At 45.0% G+C, this 22,986-nt stretch overlaps 1 protein-coding gene across 4 annotated transcripts in view; it reads right to left on the bottom strand.

The window, feature by feature from the left end:
* The window catches only part of SGSM2 (small G protein signaling modulator 2), a 551,979-nt gene that overhangs the window by 367,375 nt on the left and 161,618 nt on the right, over positions 1-22,986 (bottom strand). For all 4 annotated transcript variants that reach the window (XM_030185728.1, XM_030185727.1, XM_030185730.1 and 1 more), the window contains exon 3: positions 10,765-10,927. In XM_030185728.1, the coding sequence (XP_030041588.1) occupies positions 10,765-10,927 (163 nt within the window). The remainder of the gene's footprint in view (positions 1-10,764; positions 10,928-22,986) is intronic.

Raw genomic sequence — 22,986 nt, 5'->3', positions numbered from 1 at the left:
GATGAGTTGCTTTCAGACATCTGCCTTGGTATGGCATTTATATACACTGGCATGTCTATTATGGTTCTAGTTTCATATTCTGGATGATAAGGCTCATCTGGGATAATCCAGCCTTTATCAACCCTTTTGTTTTCATCAAAATATGTAACATGTCTTATGCCAACAATGCCAGTTTTCAGATTCAAAATTCTATATCCTTTGTGTCCTGGAGCATAGCCAACTAAAATGCCCCTTTCTGTTGTGGAATCCAGCTTATGCCTTCTTTGCTTTGGTACATGAGCATATGCTGTACTTCCAAATGTTCTTATGTGTGACAGGTTTGGCTTCCTACCATGCCATGTCTCATGTGGTGTGCGCTCAGCGCCTTTAGTTGGCATTCTGTTTTGTAGGTACACTGCTGTGAGAATGGCTTTCCCCCATAGTCTTTTAGGGAGATTGCTATCTGACAGCATACATCTGGTCATTTCCACAAGTGACCTAAATTTTCTCTCTGCAACAGAATTTTGCTCTGGTGTATAAGCTACTGTTGTGATATGCTGAATGCCTTCTTGTTCTAGAAATGTGCGCATGCTTTGTGAAGTGAACTCACCACCATTGTCGGTCTGAAGAACCTTTGGTTTTCTTTCAAATTTATTGCTCACCATGGCTACGTATTTCTTCAGCATGTCTGTGACTTGATTTTTTTCTTTCAGCAAATAGGCCACACAATATCTAGAGAAATCATCCAAGAATATTAGCACAAATCTGTTATTTCCCAATGATGGGATATTAAACGGTCCACATAAGTCACTGTGTATTAAGTCCAGTACTTTATTACTCCTATTTCCTGTGTATGCAGGAAATGAGGGTCTCACACCTTTTTGAGTAACACAGTCTATGCATTTCTCCATTTTACCAGTACCTGCACTGATTTGAATGCCTGTGGCTAGTTGCCTACTGTAAAGATCCTGGATCACCTTAAAATCACGATGTCCCAGGCGGCGATGCCAGATTTCCAGACTACATTTACCATCATTCTTCCTTACTTGCGCCATATGTGAGGCTTCACCTGAAATGCTCAGTTTATAAATATCATTATGCATAAAAGCTTCAGCATACACTTCATCATTTTTAGAGATTGTGCACTTACTGTTTTCAAAATGAATCACAAATCCCTTCTTATCTAATGTAGATACACTAAGTATATTGCAAACTGCTTGGGGAATATACAAGACATCACTTACAGGAATTTCTTTAACTTCATTAGACACTTTGCATTTTAAGAATCCAATGCCTTTTGCTTGGATCTTAGCAGTCCCTGCGTTTGCAGTATTAAGAATACCTTCTTCTGGACACATTTCCTGAAAGAAATCCTTACAATTGGTTAAATGGCATGTGCTCCCCGAATCCAAAATCCAAGTACTTTCATTTGAATTATTATTTACCATAGTCAAAGATTTTTCTACCATTAGAAAGCTCTTATGTTTATTATTGTCCTTCATACATTTCCTGGTTGGAGAATTCTTTTGTTCCATTGGCTTAGGTGAGCTAGAGGGGGTGTTTTGTGTTTCCTTACACCATTTAGATACATGTCCCTCCTTTCCACATGAATAGCAAATCAGCTTGCCCTTGGGTGGAGTTTTCCCATAGCTCCGCCTTCCTCTGTTCTTTGCCAAGAGATTTGTTTCATTTCTCTCTGACTGACTTTGAGAACACATCTCCTCAGAATCATTTATTATGCATTCCTGCCTCAGTTTTGATGCTGCCTGTTCAAAAGATTGCCCTTCAATGGCTTCATTTACAGACCTAAAAACATCAAACTTCTTTGATAGTGAGGTAAAAAGAAATGCTCTTTTCAATGCATCACACATGGGAATTCCAGAAAGTTCTAGCTTTTGAAATGAAGACATAAGCTGCATAATGTGATCATTACACTTACTTTTATCCCTTAATTTGGTTTCATTCAACTCTGCCAACCAAATTGGTTGCTGTTTTGCATATGTAGTTGCATACATAGTTCTCAGTTTATATAAAATGTCCTTTGGTGTATCTTTTCCCTCCACTAATATGGCTTGTTTCTCTGAGAGAGCTTCCAAAAACATGCACTTCACATAATAGTTTGCATTGTCCCATTCAGCCATATTTTCAGCTGTTCTGTTTTGGTCTAAGCATATATTTAATTTCTTTGCTTGAAGGAGACATCTGAATCTTAGTTCCCACTGCTGATAATTAAATTCAGTTAATTTAGGCACCTTGAGAGAGTAGAAAAATGGTGAATTTCCTCCCTCAGCCATTTCTTACCCTTCTGTCTGCTGTGTGGGGGGAGAGAGAGACAGACTGAATCTTTCTTTTAAAACTTAAGAGAAAAATGTGGCTTTTTTACTGCCTGGTAATATTTCTCTTCTTTTTCAATTCCTGGCCCTGGGCCCATAACCCTTTTGTTGGATTATTTGTAGTAAATAATTAGCAGATTTTTATACACACAGCTTCAGCTTTAGAAATGTTAATTTCTTTTCTTCATCTCTCTCATACACCCCAGAATAATTCACTGCTGAATCACTTTAAAGTTGAAGTAACAAAACATCTGTTTACTCACAGTTTGTAGTTAGATTATATTCAGACAGGCTTATATATACATAATACTATACATTTGGATTATCAGCTCTTTCCATGTGCTTAGATGGTAATGGATGCTCACACCATGGATTCTCTCAGCTTAGGAGAGATCATGAGCACCATGTGCTGTGTCTAACCCCCACAGGAAGTTGCATAGGTGTGACCTCTCTAAGTAATTCACATCAGAGGTCACAGAGTAATCACAGAGAAAAAATTGGTGACAGGCAATGCATGTAAAATACAATACATTATTCCAACAGTTTAAACAACATCTCACTTCAAAGAACTGCTTCCATCAGCAAGCTCTACTGCCTCTCTCAAAGCTGTCATCTATGAACAATCGCACCCTGAGGCATGCTGTTGGGTGCGAACGTCAGCGGGCTCAAAGAAAATCAAGCTCCGAGGCATCGCGCATCAGGCGTCGCGCTGAAGGGGCGTGCCAAAGGGGCACCAGGACACTCCACATCAGAGACATACATCTTTATCAAACATCTGCTTTAAATTCATCATGTGTAGTAAGTCTGCTTCCAGACATTATCTCACACTAATCTCAAAATGTTCTTCCAGTTATTCACAGTTAATTGGCTATGTACTACTATTCTATGTCACATTTTAACTTGTTCTCCCTCTGTCACTTTAGAAACCTACTTTAATATCCCAGTCATTATTTCTAACAGGTTTAAAGTTAAAGAATAGGAAACAGAGAGTGGGGTTAAATGGGCAGTATTCACAATGGAGAAGGGTAGTTAGTGGGGTTCCTCAGGGGTCTGTGCTAGGACCGCTGCTTTTTAACATACTTATAAATGATTTAGAGATGGGAGTAACTAGCGAGGTAATAAAATTTGCTGATGACACAAAGTTATTCAAAGTCGTTAACTCGCGACAGGATTGTGAAAAACTACATAAGGACCTTACGAGACTGGGAGACTGGGCGGCTAAATGGCAGACGACGTTTAATGTGAGCAAGTGCAAGGTGATGCATGTAGGGAAAAAAGAACCCGAATTATATCTACGTCATGCAAGGTTCCACGTTAGGAGTTACAGACCAAGAAAGGGTTCTGGGTGTCATCGTCGATAATACACTGAAACCTTCTGCTTCTGCTAGGAAAGCGAAAAGAATGTTGGGTATTATTAGGAAAAGTATGGAAAACAGGTGTGAGGATGTTATAATGCCGTTGTATCGCTCCATGGTGCGACCGCACCTTGAGTATTGTGTTCAATTCTGGTCGCCGCATCTCAAGAAAGATATAGTAGAATTGGAAAAGGTGCAGCGAAGGGCGACTAAAATGATAGCGGGATGGGACAACTTCCCTATGAAGAAAGACTAAGGAGGCTAGGGCTTTTCAGCTTGGAGAAGAGACGGCTGAGGGGAGACATGATAGAAGTATATAAAATAATGAGTGGAGTAGAACAGGTGGATGTGAAGCGTCTGCTCACGCTTTCCAAAAATACTAGGACTAGGGGGCATGCGATGAAACTACAGTGTAGTAAATTTAAAACAAATCGGAGAAAATGTTTCTTCACCCAACGCATAATTAAACTCTGGAATTCATTGCCTGAGAATGTGGTGAAGGTGGTTAGCTTGGCAGAGTTTAAAAAGGGGTTGGACGGTTTCCTAAAGGACAAGTCCATAAACCACTACTAAATGGACTTGGGAAAAATCCACAATTCCAGGAATAACATGTATAGAATGTTTGTACGTTTGGGAAGCTTCCCAGGTGCCCTTGGCCTGGACTGGCCGTTGTTGGGGACAGGATCCTGGCCTCGATGGACCCTTGGTCTTTTCCCAGTGTGGAAATACTTATGTACTTTCTCTCTTCTATCCCCACTGCGCCCGAAACTCATGAACCTTATTCGACCACATCACCTTGTATTTGTTTCTCTACCAGACTTAGCGAATGCCTTTATGGTACTATGTAAGCCACATTGAGCCTGCAAATAGTGGGAAAATGTGGGATACAAATGTAACAAATAAAATTAAAAAAAATAAAATAAAACAAGAACACAGAGGTGCAATTGTGAAAAAACAAAACAAACTACTTTTAAATTTTATTTGGGAAACACTGGCATAAAAGAAGTGGTGTAGCCAGAGCTCAATTTCTGGTTTGGCTTGGAGCTGGACACAGCCCTTGCATTTCTTCAACGCCTGCTATGCCCCCCCCAACCAAACTGTCTCAAACCCGAGGCAGTCAGTGGCATGCTTCCAGCTGCAGACGCCTACGGCCCCCTGTGCAAACTCAGTAAATTTGCTGGGCTTAAGTGTGGCTGAACTTACGTTATTTAGTTTAAATGGCTTTTAGGAACTAAGAGCCAGATGCACAAAGGTCCCGTTAAAAAATCCGTCTGCATTTCCAAATCGGTAAAAATTTACCGATTTAGAAACACAGAGAGATTCACAAAGAGAATCGCATGCAAATGACCTGCTCGTTGCTTTTGTGACCCAGCTCATTTGCATGCGATATGGAGGAAACCAGTCTGTGAGCTAAGCATGTGCAGAACAGTCAATCGCTATGTGTGACTGCTCTGCGCAAGCTACAGACGGCTCTCATACACGCAGACAAGCTGCATGTATGAAAAGCAGTAGATGTAGCCATTTGTTTTTTGGCAAGCACCTTTTTTTTTTTTTTTTTTTTTGAATGGACAGACCTGTGTTGGGGCTCCCTGCCTCCCCGTTGCAGGAAAAAATTGGAAAAAGGCCTAGAATATGCTAGCTGCTGCTCTGGGCTCTGAGGAATCAGCATCAAGGCTTGGTTCCATTCCAGCTGTTCCTGCTGCTTCCTTCTACTGGCCTGCTACTGATCCCACTTTACCACTGCCAAGTTCATGACACCTCAACTTGAAATTGCCTCAATCAAAATGCACAACAAAACCCTACACGATCATTTGAATTGTGTCTTGTTTTACAGACCTCCAAGTAATTGGAACGAAGGCCAGACTAACTTCATGGACTTCATTTCAAACACATGGGTAACCAACTCCAATGTACTAGTAATAGGAGACATCAACCTTCACTTAGAAGACCCAAACTCAATCAATGCACGAGAATGTAAGGAATTCCTCCAATTATGGGATCTCAAATGGCCACAAATGCAAGCAACCTACGTCAAAGGACACACACTTGATCTCATCTCACACAAACTTTCAACAGACCAGAACTTAATAATAACAGATATTAAATGGACAGAAACACCCTGGACTGATCACTACAAACTAAACGTATCACTACGCTGGCGGAAAAAGGGATCACACCAAATACAAGAACACACATCCTACAGAACAAAAGGTCAAGTAGACACGAAAACATTCTGGCAACAGCTATATAACAATGAATGGACAGCACAAACAGACTCCATGTATAACCTCATGGAATGGGATAAAAGATGCAAATGCATACTAGATGAAATAGCACCCCTAAGAACAAGATATTCACTTAAGCATAACTCGATACCATGGTTCAACGATGAACTGAAAAAGTTAAAAATACAATCCAGAAAACTCGAACGAGCATGGAAGAAAAATCAAAAGATGAACACACACTCAACACATGGAAACAATCAGAAAGAAAGTACAAATACGCTATAAGACAGACCAAAAGATTATACTATAAAATTAAAACAGGGACAGATTACAAAGACCTGAAGAAATTATACCAACTCGTGAACAAACTCCTAGACACCAATCTGGTCACCACATTGAATACAGACATCCCATCTGCAGATAAACTTGCTAAGTATTTCAATGAAAAAATTGTAAACCTACGCAACACGCTACCTCAGGACAACACTGACATCGAAAACTTCCTTAATGAGTTGGACCCAACCACTGGAGAATACCTGGCTGACCGAACCTGGTTAAATTTTGCCCTCCTCACCGTCGATACAGTTGCATGGGCGATCAACAGGTTCTCCAACACTCACTGTACTCTAGATACCTATCCCAACTACCTAATGAAATCCGCCCCTGACCGCTTTATAGTAGACCTAACATCCCACCTAAATTACATGCTTCAGCAAGGTCTCTTCCCTAAGGAAAATGACAACATCCTACTCACCCCGATACCAAAAGACATCAAGAAACAAAACAAATGAAATCACCAACTACCGTCCAGTAGCATCCATCCTGTTGTCAGTCAAACTGATGGAAAGCATGGTAGCCAAACAACTTACAGACTATACAAACAAATCTCTATATATAAAAGGCACCACCAACATTCTAAATGAAGCCTCCAGCCGAAAGTGTGGAGAGATATCCGGTTCCCCCATGAGTGTCTGCCCCGCCCTCGCTCTCTCTAACACAAACAGTGAAGGAAAACACAGCAAAGCACAAAATCAAATCGCTCTCTCTGTAACAGTGAAGGACTCAGAGGGGGGAGGGGAGAGAGGGCAGACGCCCTCACTATCTCTGTAACACAAACAACACAGCACAGCAGGAACCTTAACACTGAAGGACTCGACGCCAAGGGGGGAGGGGACAGAGAGGACATACAGCACAGGGGAAGGGAGAGAGGGCAGGGACACACACACTCCCACATGCACACAGAAGAAAACCTTGCTAGTCCCAGTTTCATTTACATCAGAAATGGGGCTTTTTTTTTACTAGTTATCAATATTACACGAATCATAGTCAGGTTTTCGCCCCCTCCACAGCACAGAAAGAGTATTACTCACTCTCCTAGCCAAATTCAAGCAGGAAACAGCAATAGGCAAACACATCCTCCGCCTCCAATTTGACATGTCTAGTGCATTCGACATGGTAAACCACAATATATTAATAAGATTACTAGATAAGTTTGGGATTGGTGGAAACATACTTAGCTGGATCAAGGGCTTCCTAACCACAAAAACATATCAAGTAAAATCAAACTCAAACATATAATTACCATGGAAAGCAGACTGCGGAGTACCACAAGGATCACCACTATCACCGATCCTCTTCAACCTAATGATGACCCCACTAACCAAGTCTTTATCCAAGCAAGGCCTTAACCCCTTCATCTATGCAGACAATGTCACAATATACATTCCTTACAAATCACCAATGAAATCAAGCTCAGCATGATCATCATGGACTCTTGGGCAAATGCATTTCAACTAAAACTCGACAAAGAAAACACACTGTCTTATCTTCTCATCCCAACACAGCGCGGATAACCCCACAATTACCAACACCCCAGATTACACCCTCCCTATCTCAGACAGCCTGAAAATCCTCGGCGTTACATTGGACCACAACCTAACACTAGAGAGCCAAGTGACATCCACAACAAAGAAAATGTTCCACTCAATGTGGAAACTCAAACGCGTGAAACAATTCTTCCCGAGAGAAACATTTTGCAACCTGATACAATCAATGGTACTAAACCATGTAGACTACTGCAATGGAATTTATGTGGGATGCAAAGAACAAACATTAAAGAAACTTCAGACCACTCAAAACACGGCAGCCAGGCTTACCTTCGGAAAAATGCGATTTGAAAGCACAAAAACCCCTCCGTAAAAAACTACACTGGCTCCCAATCAAAAAACGCACTGCTTTCAAAATCTGCACTCTGGTTCACAAAATTATCTACGGTGAAGCTCCAGGATACATGACAGACTTGATCAACCTACCAACTAAAAACACATCCGAATCAACAAGGACGTACCTAAATCTGCACTACCCAAGCTGCAAAGGCCTCAAATACAAATCAACTTACGCATGCAGCTTCTCCTACATAAGCACACAACTGTGGAACGTATTACCAAAAGCCTTGAGAACTACGTACGGCCACCTAAACTTCCGGAAAAAAACTAAAAACTAACCTGTTTAAAAAGGTATACCCTACCAATCCAACATAAATGCCTGATCTGTGCAACACAACAAAACTAAAGTACATTATGGACGTAACACAACTCTTCCACTGTACGATTCCCTAATGTGGCTGTACCACATGAACTTTATCTTACCACAACATCACTTTGTATTTGTTTACACCAAAATCTGCAAACGCCTCTCCAGTACTATGTAAGCCACATTGAGCCTGCAAATAGGTGGGAAAATGTGGGATACAAATGGAATGAATAAATAAATAAATAAATCCTGGAACGCCCATCTCCCTGAAGATGGACTCTCACTGTCTGGCTGTTGTCCCAACTCCTCCTTCCTGCAGGGCATCCCTGATGACATCACTCTAGAGCTGTGAGTTGATGGGATCTGAACCTCCTGGTGTCCCCCCTCCAGTATTGAGTGGGCGGGACATCTCAGGCTGACACTGTCCAATTGGTTTAGCCCCTCTCTGTTGTGCTTCTAAGTATGGGGGATGCTCTTTGACCCTTGTCTTCCTTGCATTTTTGGTAAGTCATTATTACTTTTATGCTTTACATTTACTGCCCTCTGTAATTAATTTGCGTGTTCCCCCACCTATTCTGACCTCATCCTCCCCCAGACTGCTCTTACATAATCCAGGAATTAACAAACTCCATAATCAGAAGGACTCGCTGAGATATAAGGAGATAGTTTATTTCAATCTTACTAATAGCAATACAGGCAAATCAGGTATTCATATGGTTGAACAGCAGTTCACGACACGTCTGTCACCCTCCTTCTCTTGTAGCCTTCCTTCTGTTCTAATACCCCTCAAACTGCTCCTTATATACCATTTTGGCCCCATTCATTTCAATGGTCCCCAGCTTTGTCACCAGAGCTCTTTTTGGCCCTTATCAATTGATCAGAATGACTTCACATGTTATCAAGCTCTAAGTATAAACAAGACATGATCAGAGCGCATCTTGTGAGATGACTTTACATGTTCTCAAACCTTCCTCTAGATACTTAATTACCCCAACCTTAAATCTGCTCATGACAGGCTTACACCGTCAAGGCAGTATAGACCCTTGTAATTAGAAAGGAACCCAGTATGTAGTAGATATAATAAGATAGTTTATTACAATCTTACCAATGGTAGTACATGCAAGTTAAGCATTCACATAATGGGGCAACATATCATGGCACGTCCTCTCTCTCTAGCCTTCTGGAGTCTTCCTTCTCTGGTCTTCTTCTCCTCTTGTCTGATCTAATACCCCTCAAACTGCTGCTTATATACAATTTTGGCCCTATTCATTTCAATGGACCCCAGCTGTCTCAACAGGGCTCCTATCCCTTATCAGTTGATCAGAATGACTTCATATGTTCCCAAACCTTCCTTCAGCCCCCCCTTTGGATGTTCTCACCCGGGGTGCAGCTGACCCAGTACTATCTCTACTTAACCACAACAATCTTGCTCATGATGTCTTATAGGTGCCAGTCCTAGGATTGCAGACAAGAGCAAATGCCCCCCTCCCTTGCCAGCTCAGCACTTGCTACAGTGAAATATAACTGTGTCAAAGGTGATCTCTGATTCTTAAGCTAGCTCTCTTTTGTATCAGAGATGATTTTGATTTTAAGAAGCCTAGCTCTTATTATGAGCCATTGGCCTGTATTTTACTGAAAGCAAGGGCTAGCAAGGTTAACATATTTCTTCACCCCTCCCCCCCATTTCTTGCCAGTAAAATGTCATTTGAGAAAAGAATCATGGCACAGTTTTCATACATGCAAAGAAGCTGCGTGTAAGCCAATGTACCTTTTTTTTTTGTGCTCCATCTTTACTGCCATGTTTCTCCCCTTCTCCTACTTGCAATAATGAAGAACTGACAGGTCCAGACCTCCCGTTAAAATTTCCACGGTAAAGGTAGGGACTGCTTTTGTGCATGGGGTCGGAAAAGGTTGTGCATCGCATTGCATGCACATCATAATAGTAATTAACTCATTATAATAGCTTTGCATTCTGTTTTCGTTAGCTGCTACCGTGACAGGAAAATGGCTTGGAGAACCTCTTTGTGCATCTGGCCCTGAGAGTTAGCTGATTGAGAACAAGATCGCACTCCCACACATTCACATGTACTCAACAGGGCAAAGAAGCAATTGCTTTTTCTGGATAAATAAGGATGTTCCTTCCAATCAACTGAACATGGGAGAGTTTATAAACTTTGGCATGACTGAAAGGATATGAAATATCCCCCCAAAAAGGGGGCAGAAGTGGCAGGAACCAAGTTTTTGTACACTGCTTGCTGGCTCTCCATAGATGACTCAACACGAGAGAGTTGATGCACAGCCACTCTGGAAGTGCTGGTAGATGGCAAACGGGTGCCTCACCTTCCCTCTGCCTGCTGCTGCAGTTCTTGCACTTTCTTGCATATGTCTCCTGCCGTGGCGCATGTCTTGCCAACTTTTGTGAAAAGTGCAGCAATTTTGTCACTGCGAAGAAAGCCAGCAGCCCTGCGTTTCAGCAGGTGAAGAAGGCATGCTTCCACCACACCTAGAAAGAAAAGAAGAGATTTAGAAGCGAAATTCCAATCAAGTTGAGGTCGTTTCAAATAAAAGGTTATATTGTCAGCTGCCCAGCTCTAAATCTGTTAATACTGTGAAAGAAAAGAGAATTTAAGACAGGAAAGGCCAACATCAATGCAGTCAAGGTATGCAAAAAACTAATCCAAATCGGAGTTCAAGATGATTTACAGTCAAGTCCATAGGTACAGCTTACAATTTAAAAGTTTGCACCTTGAGCAATAGAGTGTGAGGTGACTTTCCCAAGTGTAAAAAAAATAGGAACTTTGGCTTGGAAAGTTCAAATGACTTGCCCAGGATCACAAGAGTTGAAGTGGGGACTGAACCCAGTTCCCCAGGTACTCAGCCCACGGCATTAACCGTTTCCCAGATGTGCTGTCTAGGATGGGAGAGAAAAAAAAAGGGAGCAAAGGAGGGATAAACATTACTCTGTTCCTTTAAAACATATACCTACTAGTAAAAAAGGCCCGTTTCTGACACAAATGAAACGGGCGCTAGCAAGGTTTTCCTCGGAGTGTGTATGTTTGGGAGAGTGTATGTGAGAGTGACTGTGTGAGAGTCAGAGTGAAAGTGTGAGTGTGTGTGTGTGAGAGAGAGAGTGAGTCTGGGTGTAAGTGTGTTTGTGAGAGAGTGTGTGTGTGAGAATGAGAGTGTGTGCAAGTGTGTATGTGAGACACAGTGTGAGAGAGAGTGTGTGTGTGTGTGCGAGAGAGAGAGTGTGTGTGTGTGTGCGAGAGAGAGAGTGTGTGTGAGAGTGAGTGTATGAGACCAAGCGAGTGTGAGAGTGACTGTGTGGCACATAGAGAGTGAATGTGATACAGTGTGAGACAGAGTGTGTGAGAGTGAGAGTCAGAAAGACATTGTATATGAGAGAGAGAGAGTGTGAGCCCTGCCCTCCCAATCCATGCCCATCTGTCCCCTGCCCCCTCCATTCATCCTTTTCCAGCAATTCCCCTCTCTCCCTGAGCCCTGCCCTCCCAATCCATGCCCATCCATGCTCCTCTGTCACCTGCCCCCTCCATTCATCCCTATCCAGCAATTCCCCTCTCTCCCTGAGCCCTGCCCTGCAATCCATATCCATCCATGCTCCTCTGTCCCCTGCCCCCTCCATTCATCCTTTTCCAGCAATTCCCCTCTCTCCCTTCCAAGACCCCCCCTCGCATCCATGCTCCTCTCTCTCCCATGTCCCAGCCTGGCCCACTCTCTTCTCCCCCCCTTCGCATCCATGCCCCCCCCTTCGCATCCATGCTGTCGTTTCTCCCCTGCCCTCCCCCTCCCATTGTTCAACTTTACTGCCCACCCTCTTCTCTCCCCCCAACATCCCTTTTCTTTTTAAATTTACCTCCGTGGCGGTTCCGGCAGCACAGCGTCAGGGAAGGAGGCGGCGCTCCCGACGTCTAGCCTTCCCTTCGCTGTGTTCCGCCTTCTTCTGACGTCATCCTTGATGTCAGAAGAAGGCGGAACACAGCGAAGGGAAGGCTAGAGACGTCGGGAGCGCCGCCTCCTTCCCTGACGCTGCGCTGCCGGAACCGCCACCACGGAGGTAAATCTAATATAATAAAATGCACTGTGCGTGGGTGCGATCCGTTTGTTTTTTTTCCGCCCTCGACGTCATGACGTTTGACGCGAGGGCGGGGCAGAGATGGCTGGCTGGCTTCACACCATGAATCCACGAACCCTACAGGGAGTGTTTGAGTGACTTCAGAACGTTCACGGTGCGTTTTATTATATTAGATTTGTATTCTACTCCTAATGTAGTCCTACCAACATTCTAAAGTAGCTGCCTGTGTCCGTGGCTCCTGGAGGTGCTCAGCTAGGCTCCGTAGCCAGGCTGACGTCACTCACAGCTGATTCCCAGGCAGGGGGAGGAGTAGAGAAACACGCGGAGCAACTTGCTCTGCGTGTTTCCCTACTTCTCCCCCTGCCTGGGAATCAGCTGTGAGTGCGCTACTCAAAAACCCCCGGCACATCACCCAAGCCCCCCCCCCGGCACATCAAATACCCCCCCCCCCCGAAGCACATCAACCCCCTCGCCACCCGCAGCTGCCACTGGTAACGCTGTCCGGCCACTGCTGCTTCTCCTGTTGGAGCAGCAGCGGTTGCTACGAAAAGAAAAAAAAGCAATAAATGTTTTCAAACCTCAAACGCGGCACCGTAGACAGCCATCAGGCATTGGCTGTCGGCTCTGCAGCTGCTCCTCCTCTCGCCTCAACGTCACTGCCCCTGGAGTAAGACCCCAGAGGAGCGCAGCAACGTGAGAGGCGAGAGGAGGGGCGGCTGCAGAGCCGACAGCCAATGCCTGATGGCTGTCTACGGTGCCGCGTTTGAGGTTTGAAAACATTTATTGCTTTTTATCTTTTTGTAGCGGCCGCTGCTGCTCAACAGGAGAAGCAGCACTGGCCGGACAGCATTACCAGTGGCAGCTGCAGGTGGCTAGGGGGTTTGATGCACGGGGGGGAGGGGAGGGTCGCTGGACATGGGTGGCTGCAAGGGGGGCAGGGGGAGAGGAGGGTCGCTGGACATGCATGGCTGGAGGGGGGCAGGGGAGAGAGAGGTGGGGAGGGGGTCCTGAGACCAGAGAGGTGGGGGTGGGGAGGGGGGACCTGCGAGAGGTGGGGTGGGGGCACACACTCACTCACTGTCTCTCACATACACTCTCTCTGACACACTCTCTATCACACTATCTCTCTGTCACACACACACAGTCTCACACACTCTCTCACAATCACACACTCTGTCTCTCTCTCATTCTCTCTCTGACACACACACTCCGAGGAAAACCTTGCTAGCGCCCGTTTCATTTCTGTCAGAAACGGGCCTTTTTTACTAGTTTTACATAAAATGCGTTTTATTTAATAATTTTTATATTCTGCTCATCATTACATTTCTCAGTGGTTTACAAAAAACAAACACACAAGCACACATTTTCATAGGTTCTTAACACACTTGGGCTTTGCTGCCATTGCTCCGAGACTGTCGTGTTCAGAGGCATCCTCCTCTGCAAATGTGTGGACAACCCCTGAAACTATCGGAAGACAACTATTCTGTAGACCTGGAAGGTGCCATAGGAGGTAGAATGGGGTCAAAGTTCAAAGCAATTCAACTAGGCAGGAGAGGCTACTGGCCAGTTAAATCGCTGGTACAGGGCTGTCCACCTGTTGCCTGGACATGACCCAGCTGGCTAAATATTTACCACTAAAAAGAATATAGTTATTCGTACGCTCACCATCTATTCTATAACCTCCCTGCTGCAAATGTCTTCAGAGAGGTACCAACCTATAGTTCAATGAAACATCAGTGTATTTAGATGAATTTAGATATGTAGCCTAAGAATCCTCCTTCGTTTCACATTGGTAGTACTACACAGTGACACATTTTTCAGACTTGAAGAATACGGACAGTCGCTTGGATAGTCATTTTTCTCACTCTGGATTCTATTGTTCAGTCATCCCTTTTCTATGCCTGAAGGTATTATCTCCAATACCAGAATGTGCCAGAGCCTCATTACCAGCCTACAGGAAATACAAGAAAGTGAGGGTCTGTGGTAAGAGTCTGGGATCACTCAAAGTTGCTGGATGGGGATAAAGACATATGTTGAGCTTATAAATACCAGTTGACTAAAAATGCTTGATGGCTATTTTGAGGTGGATGCAGTCCAACAGAAAAAATAAATACTTGCTGAGTTGCTGAACATCTTGAAGTGGCATCATAGATTCCAAGAATTTAGAGTTATGTAAATACTAGGAAAAAAGGCCAGTTTCTGAAACGAATGAAACGGGCGCTAGCAAGGTGTTTCTCTTCCGATGCATGGCCCTCCCCCTGAGTTCTCCTGTCGCCCCTGCCCCCGAGATTGTGGGTGACCGGTTTCCCTCCGTCCCTCTCCGTGTTGTAGCTCCGTTTCAAAGTGCAGGATGCAGCAGGCCAAGCCATCCATGCCCCTCCTCCAGAGCTCTGCAGTCGTCCCAGCCCCTGAGATCGTCGGTCACCGGTTCTCCCCCCCTTCCTCCGTCCCTGTGGACGGTACCCAGCACCCCAGGTCGCTCGCTCGCTCCCGCACCCAGGTCACCGCACCGCCCAGAACTTTGCTGCTCCACCCGCCCCCCCCCCCTTTTCTAACAACGGCCCACGCCCCCTCCATTGAAGTAAAACAGCCAATACCTCACAAACGCAGCAGTACAGCACATCGCTTCCTTTCGGGTCTTCTTCCCTCCTTTTGTCCCGCCCTCGTGTGACGTAAATTCCGGAAGGGCTGGACAGAGGGAGGGAAGAAGAGCCGAAGAGAAGCGATGTGCTGTACTGCTGCGTTTCTGAGGTATTGGCTGTGTTAGTTCAATGGAGGGGGCGTGGGCCGTTCTTAGAAAAGGGGGGGGGGGGGAGGCGGGTGGAGCAGCAAAGTTGTGGGCGGTGCGGTGACCTGGGTGGGGGTGTGAGTGAGCGACCTGGGGTGGTGGGTAGCAGCCAGAGGCTTCAGGGGAGGTTTTGAAGGAAGGCGAAGGGAGGGAGGAGGGAGGGTGTTGAAATTGGAGGGAGGGGTGAAGTCGGTGGGAGGGGCATGAGGGGGGTTGAAGTGGGACGGATGGAGGGAGTGACGTGTGTGGATGAGGAGAGTAGGGGGATGGGCGGGGCCTATGTCGGCGAGGGTAGGGCCGTCCCGCGGATGGAGGCATGTGTGAGACTGAGAGAGGGGGTTGGAGTTTTGGATTTTGGAGGTGGGGGCGACGTGCAGGTAGGTTCTATGGTTTATAGTGTATGGAAATGACTGCTGCGTTAGGGAGTGGGAAAGAGAGATTAAGCAATGGGCTTCCTTGCTTAGTGTAGTTGTGGTCATTAGTACCCGCCCTCGACGTCATAACGTTTTGACGTGAGGGCGGGGCACAGATACCTGATTACTAAAAGTGGTTACAGAGCTTCGAACTTACGAACCCTGAAGCCACAAAGTCAGCTTTAGAACGTTGAGGGTGCGTTTTATGTGCAGATGGGGCGTGGCTGAGGGCGGGTCTATGAGTGAGGGTGAGTGGTCCTCATAGGCCTAGCCTACTGAACAGTATAGGCGTTCAGTGCTTCACTGCCACGGAGTGAGCTTCAGAACGTTTGAGGTGGGTTTTATTTATATAGATCCACATACTATTACATAAATATTGCCACACTGGGACAGACCTAAAGTCAGAGCAAATAATAATGGGGACAATGGGCACACCCCTGTGGCATACCCCTCAAAATGGGAAACTCTGCAGATAACAATCCATTATCCATAACTCTGGCCTTTGGATTTGCATATAATGTCTGAATGGCCTGTGCAAAAAAGCCCTCGATACCATACTTTCGTAACACTGCAAACAAAAAGTTCCAAATAACTCTATCAAAGGTCCAGTACCCTGTTTCCAACAGTAGCCAATCCAGGTCACAAATACCTGGCAAGAGCCCAGAAAAGCTCAATACATTTTATGATGCTTATCCCAGAAATAAGCAGTGGATTTTCCCCAAGTCAATTTTAAAAATGGTCTATGGACCTTTCCTTTAGGAAGCCGTCCAGTCCGTTTTTAAACCTCGCTAAGCTAACCGCCTTTACCACATTCTCTGGCAACAAATTCCAGAGTTCAATTACACATTGAGTGTCCGTTGCGAACCTGGGACGTAAGGTCCGACAGGTTTCTGAGGGATTCTCTTCATACCAAAAAATTTACATTGAACAGCCATAGGGCCACTTTTACAGTGTCATCTGTCTATTCTATATTAGTTTACTATATACAGGACACTGATTATACTGCATATCTTTTTGAGTCTCTATCATATCTCCCCTCAGCCATCTCTTCTCCAAGCTGAAGAGCCGTAGACACTTCAGCCTTTCCTCATATAATTCCACTATATCTTTTTTGAGATGCGGTGACCAGAATTGAACACAATATTTGAGGTGAGGTCGCACCATGGACCGATACAAAGGCATTATAACGTTCTCACTTTTGTTTTCAATTCCTTTCCTAATAATATCTATTCGCTTTCTTAGCCGCCGCAGCACACTGAGCAGAGTATTTCAACGTATCATCAACAACGACGCCGAAATCCCTTTCTTGGTCAGTGACTCCTAACGTGGAACCTTTCATTACGTAGCTATAGTTCGGGTTCCTCTTTCCCACATGCATCACTTTGCACTTGCTCACATTAAACGTCATCTGACATTTCGATGCCCAATCTCCCAGTCTCATAAGGACCTCTTGTAATTTTTCACAATCCTCTCGTGATTTAACAACTTTGAATTAACTTTGTGTCATCAGCAAATTTAGGTATAATCTTTTTTATTGACTTTTGACCAATAACATCACCAAAGTATTGTCAATTACAAATCAGTACATACAGTGGCGTACCTAGGGTAGTTGACACCCGGGGCCGGTCATTTTTTAAAAAGCCCCCCCCCCCCCCCCCCCAAATCCAGTACTAGGCATGCCGAGAATACAAAACACTCAGGACCTATAGAGCAATTCTACCATACCATAAGCAGTCATTTCTACGAGTCACACAAGGAAAAGGAAAGCATCTTAAACACTACAGTGAGCACTAGAACATCAATCTCAAGAAAGATATAGTAGAATTGGAAAAGGTGCAGCGAAGGGCGACTAAAATGATAGCGGGGATGGGACGACTTCCCTATGAAGAAAGACTAAGGAGGCTAGGGCTATACAGCTTGGAGAAGAGACGGCTGAGGGGAGACATGATAGAGGTATATAAAATAATGAGTGGAGTGGAACAGGTGGATGTGAAGCGTCTGTTCACACTTTCCACAAATACTAGGACTAGGGGGCATGCGATGAAACTAGAGTGTAGTAAATTTAAAACAAATCAGAGAAAATTTTTCTTCACCCAACGTGTAATTAAACTCTGGAATTCGTTGCCGGAGAAAGTGGTGAAGGCAGTTAGCTTAGCAGAGTTTAAAAAGGGGTTGGACGGTTTCCTAAAGGACAAGTCCATAAACCGCTACTAAACGGACTTGGAAAACTCCAAAATTCCAGGAATAACATGCATAGAATGTTTGTACGTTTGGGAAGCTTGCCAGGTGCCCTTGGCCTGGATTGGCCGCTGTCGTGGACAGGATGCTGGGCTCGATGGACCCTTGGTCTTTTCCCAGTATGGCATTACTTATGTACTTATGTACTAATTCACCTATTGTAAAACGAAACCAGACAGAATAGTACAGATCGTAGATCCTGCACAGTCAATGCCAACTGAAAGCCATGTCTTTTTCACAAACACAGATACACCCTAATCCACTATAGAATAAGTAATCATAAACTTTCTATTTAGACAAAAATTAAACTGAACCCCCAATGCCAGACTCTGCATACAATGCAACACCACAGAAACTGTCCCCTAGTACTGTGCAAAATATAAAGACAGCAGATGTAAATTTGAAAAAAACTAACAAATACCAATCACCACTTTACAAATTAACAAATAGAAATAAAATATAGAAAGTAAAATAATACCATTTTATTGGACTAATACATTTAGCTTTCAGAGGCCAAAACCTCCGTCCTCGGGTCAGTACAGTATAGTGCTGTTACAGTATCCTATCCTGACCTGAGGAAGGGGGTTTTGTTCTCCGAAAGTTAGTCAAAATGTATTAAAATTAGTCCAATAAAAAGATTACCTTATTTACATGTTCTATTATAAACATTTAACACATCTACAATACTTTATCCTAAAGCAAAAAAAATAAAAAAATATATTTTATTTACAGTTTGTTGTCTCTGGTTTCTGCTTTCCTCATCTTCTTTTCACCGTCTTCCTTCCATCCAGCATCTGTCTTCACTCTCTCTCTCTCTCTCTCTGCCATCCAGTGTCTGCCCTCTCTGCCGTCCCTTCCATCCACTGCCTGCCCTTTCTCTCTGCCCCTTCAATCCACCATTTGCCCTCCCTCTCCCATCCATCCAGGGTCTGCCCTCCCTCTCGCTCCCCCTTCCATCTAGGATCTGTCCCCTCTCTCTCTCTGCCCCTTTTTTCAGCCCCCAGTTCCAACCCCCTTCTCCCCTCTGAACACCCCCACCCCAGTCCCCTTCTCCCCTCCCCTTCTCCTGTCTGAGACCCCCACCACAGTCCCCTTCTCCCCTCCCCTGTCTGAGACCCCCACTCCAGTCCCCTTCTCTCCTCTGAACACCCCCACCCCAGTCCCCTTCTCCCCTCCCCTTCTCCCCTCTGAGATCCCCACCCCAGTCCCCTTCTCCCCTCCCCTGTCTGAGATCCCCACCCCAGTCCCCTTCTCCCCTCCCCTTTTCCCCTCTGAACACCCCCACCCCAGTCCCCTTCTCCCCTCTGAGATCCCCACTCCAGTCCCCTTTCTCCCCTCCCCTGAGATCCCCACCCCAGTCCCCGTCTCCCCTCTGAACACCCCCACCCCAGTCCCCTTCTCCCCTCCCCTTCCCCCATCTGAGACCCCCACCCCAGTCCTCTTCTCCCCACCCCAGTCTCCTTCTCCCCTCCCTTTTCCCCTCTGAACACCCCCACCCCAGTCCCCTTCTCCCCTCCCCTTTTCCCCTCTGAACACCCCCACCCCAGTCCCCTTCTCCCCTCCCCTTCTCCCCTCTGAACACCCCCACCCCAGTCCCCTTCTCCCCTCTGAGATCCCCACCCCAGTCCCTTTCTCCCCTCCCCTGTCTGAGACCCCCACCCCAGTCCCTTTCGCCCCTCTCCTTCCCCACCTCAGTCCCGTTAAAACCGGCGAAGCAGCGTCGCAGGCAGCACCTCGTGCCCTGCTTGTAAAAAAAAAATCAAATCTCCTTCCTTCTCCTCATCTTGACAGCTTGACGTTGACTCGGGCCTTCCAATCAAATTGATTGGAAGGCCCGAGTCGACGTCAAGACGAGGAGGAGAAGGAAGGAGATTTGATTTTTTTTTTTTTTACAAGCAGGGCGCGAGGCGCTGCCTGCGACGCAGCTTCGCCGTTTTATTTAATGTGCGGCGCCACGGGAACGGCCACGGGAGGCGGAGCACCCCCCACCCACTGGCACCCGGGGCGGACCGCCCCCACCTTGGTACGCCACTGAGTACATATAAAAACAGAGACCTAAAAAATTGGTAATTATATAATCAAATGATCTGAACATAGTCTGGTTATCAAAAGGATTCACAAAATTCCAATAATGTATCCTAAAGTGTTAAATATTCCTAACAAATCCTGGCACCTTGCCATTGTGCACTGATATATAAACAACTCTTTATGTTAGAGCATAATTGCCGAGTACCATAACTTCAAGTCTAACCTTTCTTATCAGTAAAATCTCATAGCATACACTAGAAACAAACATCCATACATTTTTGTTAGGTAAGATCTATACCTCGTGTATTCATAATCCCAGGCTCATGTTCTCCATCTTTATCAGATTCACATACAAGTCAGTCCTTGTAGCCACCTCCTTCTCCTCCCCCCTTCCTACCTCTCTCTATAACTTCAACCCTTGATAACTATTAGCCCTAACTACATTGTTAATCAGTAGATCATATAGTTGACGGGAACTTCCCTAGACCCCAGCCCCCAACCTAATCTCCCGTCCCCAACTCTCTAATCCCCCCACCACTCTCCCATTTAGAACCCATCCCTCCCCCCCCCCCCCCCCCCCCCCCCAATACCATTAGAGGATTATATCGCGGTGTGGTTCATTAGAAGTCTGTGAACTCTCGAGGATAAAGACCTTATATATGGTTCCCAAATAGACCAAAATGTTTTCCTTCGTTTTGGGGTTAGATGCGCATCTCTAGCTTCCATAACAGCTAAGTTATGAAGAGCATTCCGCCATGCCCAAAAATCGGGCACCCTGCTCTGAGTCCAACATTCCATGATGCATTTTTCCCCAACACTCCTGCTTTATATATGAAAATATGTTCGTGTGACAACAACAAATCTTCACCACCCACCCAGCCAAATAGAATCCCAATTGGTGAAATATTCACTCATTTATGCAATAAATACTCCCAATATCTAAGACGGAGCCAAAACTGTTGTATGTTTGGGCAATACCACAGCGCGTGTGCCAAAGTAGCATCAAGATTTCCACACTTAGCACAATTCTTTACATCTAGACACCTCGCATAAAACGCCTGTTGGGGGGAAAAGTACGACCTAGTCACTATTCGAAATTGACACTCTCTGTATTGTGTACTATAAAGGCAATGTGGAATCAGCTGAAGAAAATGTAAAATGTCCTCTTCATTCAGGGGGCACCCCAGCTCTGCTTTCCATCGAAGCGTCATCATAGATTAAAATCCTTTCCTGGGATTTGTGAAACTAGTGACCTATATAGTGAACTTTATGTAAACGTCAACCATCACCATGGTTTAATGACCTACTAAAAAACCTAAAATCACAAACCAGAAAACTAGAAAAAGCATGGAGTAGATCAAGAAACAACCTCACCTTTAACGCCTGGAAACAGTCACAGCGAACGTATAAGAACACCATTAAAAAGAGCAAAAAGAACCTACTATACTCAAAAAATCACAACCAATGGCACAGATATAAAGAAACAATATCATAGTAGATAACATAACATAGTAGATGACGGCAGAAAAAAGACCTGCACGGTCCATCCAGTCTGCCCAACAAGATAACTCATATTTGCTACTTTTTGTGTATACCCTGCTTTGATTTGTACCTGTGCTTTTCAGGGCACAGACCGTATAAGTCTGCCCAGCACTATCCCCACCTCCCAACCACCGGCTCTGGCACAGACCGTATAAGTCTGCCCAGCACTACCCCCGCCTCCCAACCACCAGTCCCGCTTCCCACCACCGGCTCTGGCACAGACCGTATAAGTCTGCCCAGCACTATCCCCGCCTCCCAACCACCAGCCCCGCCTCCTGATCTTGACTAAGCTCCTGAGGATCCATTCCTTCGGCACAGGATTCCTTTATGCTTATCCCACGCATGTTTGAATTCCGTTACCGTTTTCATTTCCACCACCTCCCGCGGGAGGGCATTCCAAGCATCCACTACTCTCTCTGTGAAAAAATACTTCCTGACATTTTTCTTGAGTCTGCCCCCCTTCAATCTCATTTCATGTCCTCTCGTTCTACCATCTTCCCATCTCCGGAAAAGGTTAGTTTGCGGATTAATACCTTTCAAATATTTGAACGTCTGTATCATATCACCCCTGTTTCTCCTTTCCTCCAGAGTATACATGTTTAGTTCAGCAAGTCTCTCCTCATACGTCTTGTAACGCAAATCCCATACCATTCTCGTAGCTTTTCTTTGCACCACTTCGATTCTTTTTACATCCTTAACAAGATACTAATAAAGAGCCTCCTCAACACTAATCCAGTTACCTTCTCACCTTCAAATTGCCCATCTGCAGACCAACTGGCTAAACACTTTTATAATAAAATTACTAATCTTCGTAACTCAATTCCCCATGATGATGGTAACTACATAGATACCTTTCTCGACGAATTGGATCCCAACATTAATGAAATTCCGGTTGACCGATCATGGACAAGTTTCACCCTCCTCACCACCGAAGAAGTTTCCAAGGCGATCTCTAAACTCTCCAGATCCCATTGTCATCTTGACTCCTGCCCCAGCCACTTAATGAAAGACACCCCTGAACGCTTCATCACAGATCTCACTGCCCACCTTAACTTCTTGTTACAACAAGGTTCTTTCCCTACAGAACAAGGTAACATATTACTCACACCAATACCCAAAGACTCCAAAAAAACTATGCGTGATGTTACCAACTACCGACCAGTGGCTTCCATCCCCCTACTAATTAAATTAATGGAAAACAGAGTGACCTTTCAAGTCAACAAGTATATACAAAAATTCTCCATCCTTCATGAATCTCAATCGGGTTTCCGTCCTACCCATAGTACAGAAACAGTATTGCTTACTTTAATATCCAGATTCAAGCAAGAAATATCATTCGGAAATAGTGTACTCCTTTTGCAGTTTGATATGTCTGGAGCATTTGACATGGTCGGCCATTGTATTCTTACTAGACTTCTGGGTAAGTTGGGAATTGGTGGCAATGTTATAAAATGGATTGA

This window comes from Microcaecilia unicolor, chromosome 13, assembly GCF_901765095.1.
Source record: "Microcaecilia unicolor chromosome 13, aMicUni1.1, whole genome shotgun sequence".
Classification (NCBI taxonomy): Eukaryota; Metazoa; Chordata; class Amphibia; order Gymnophiona; family Siphonopidae; genus Microcaecilia; species Microcaecilia unicolor.
This window is presented reverse-complemented; position numbering and strand designations above follow the sequence as displayed.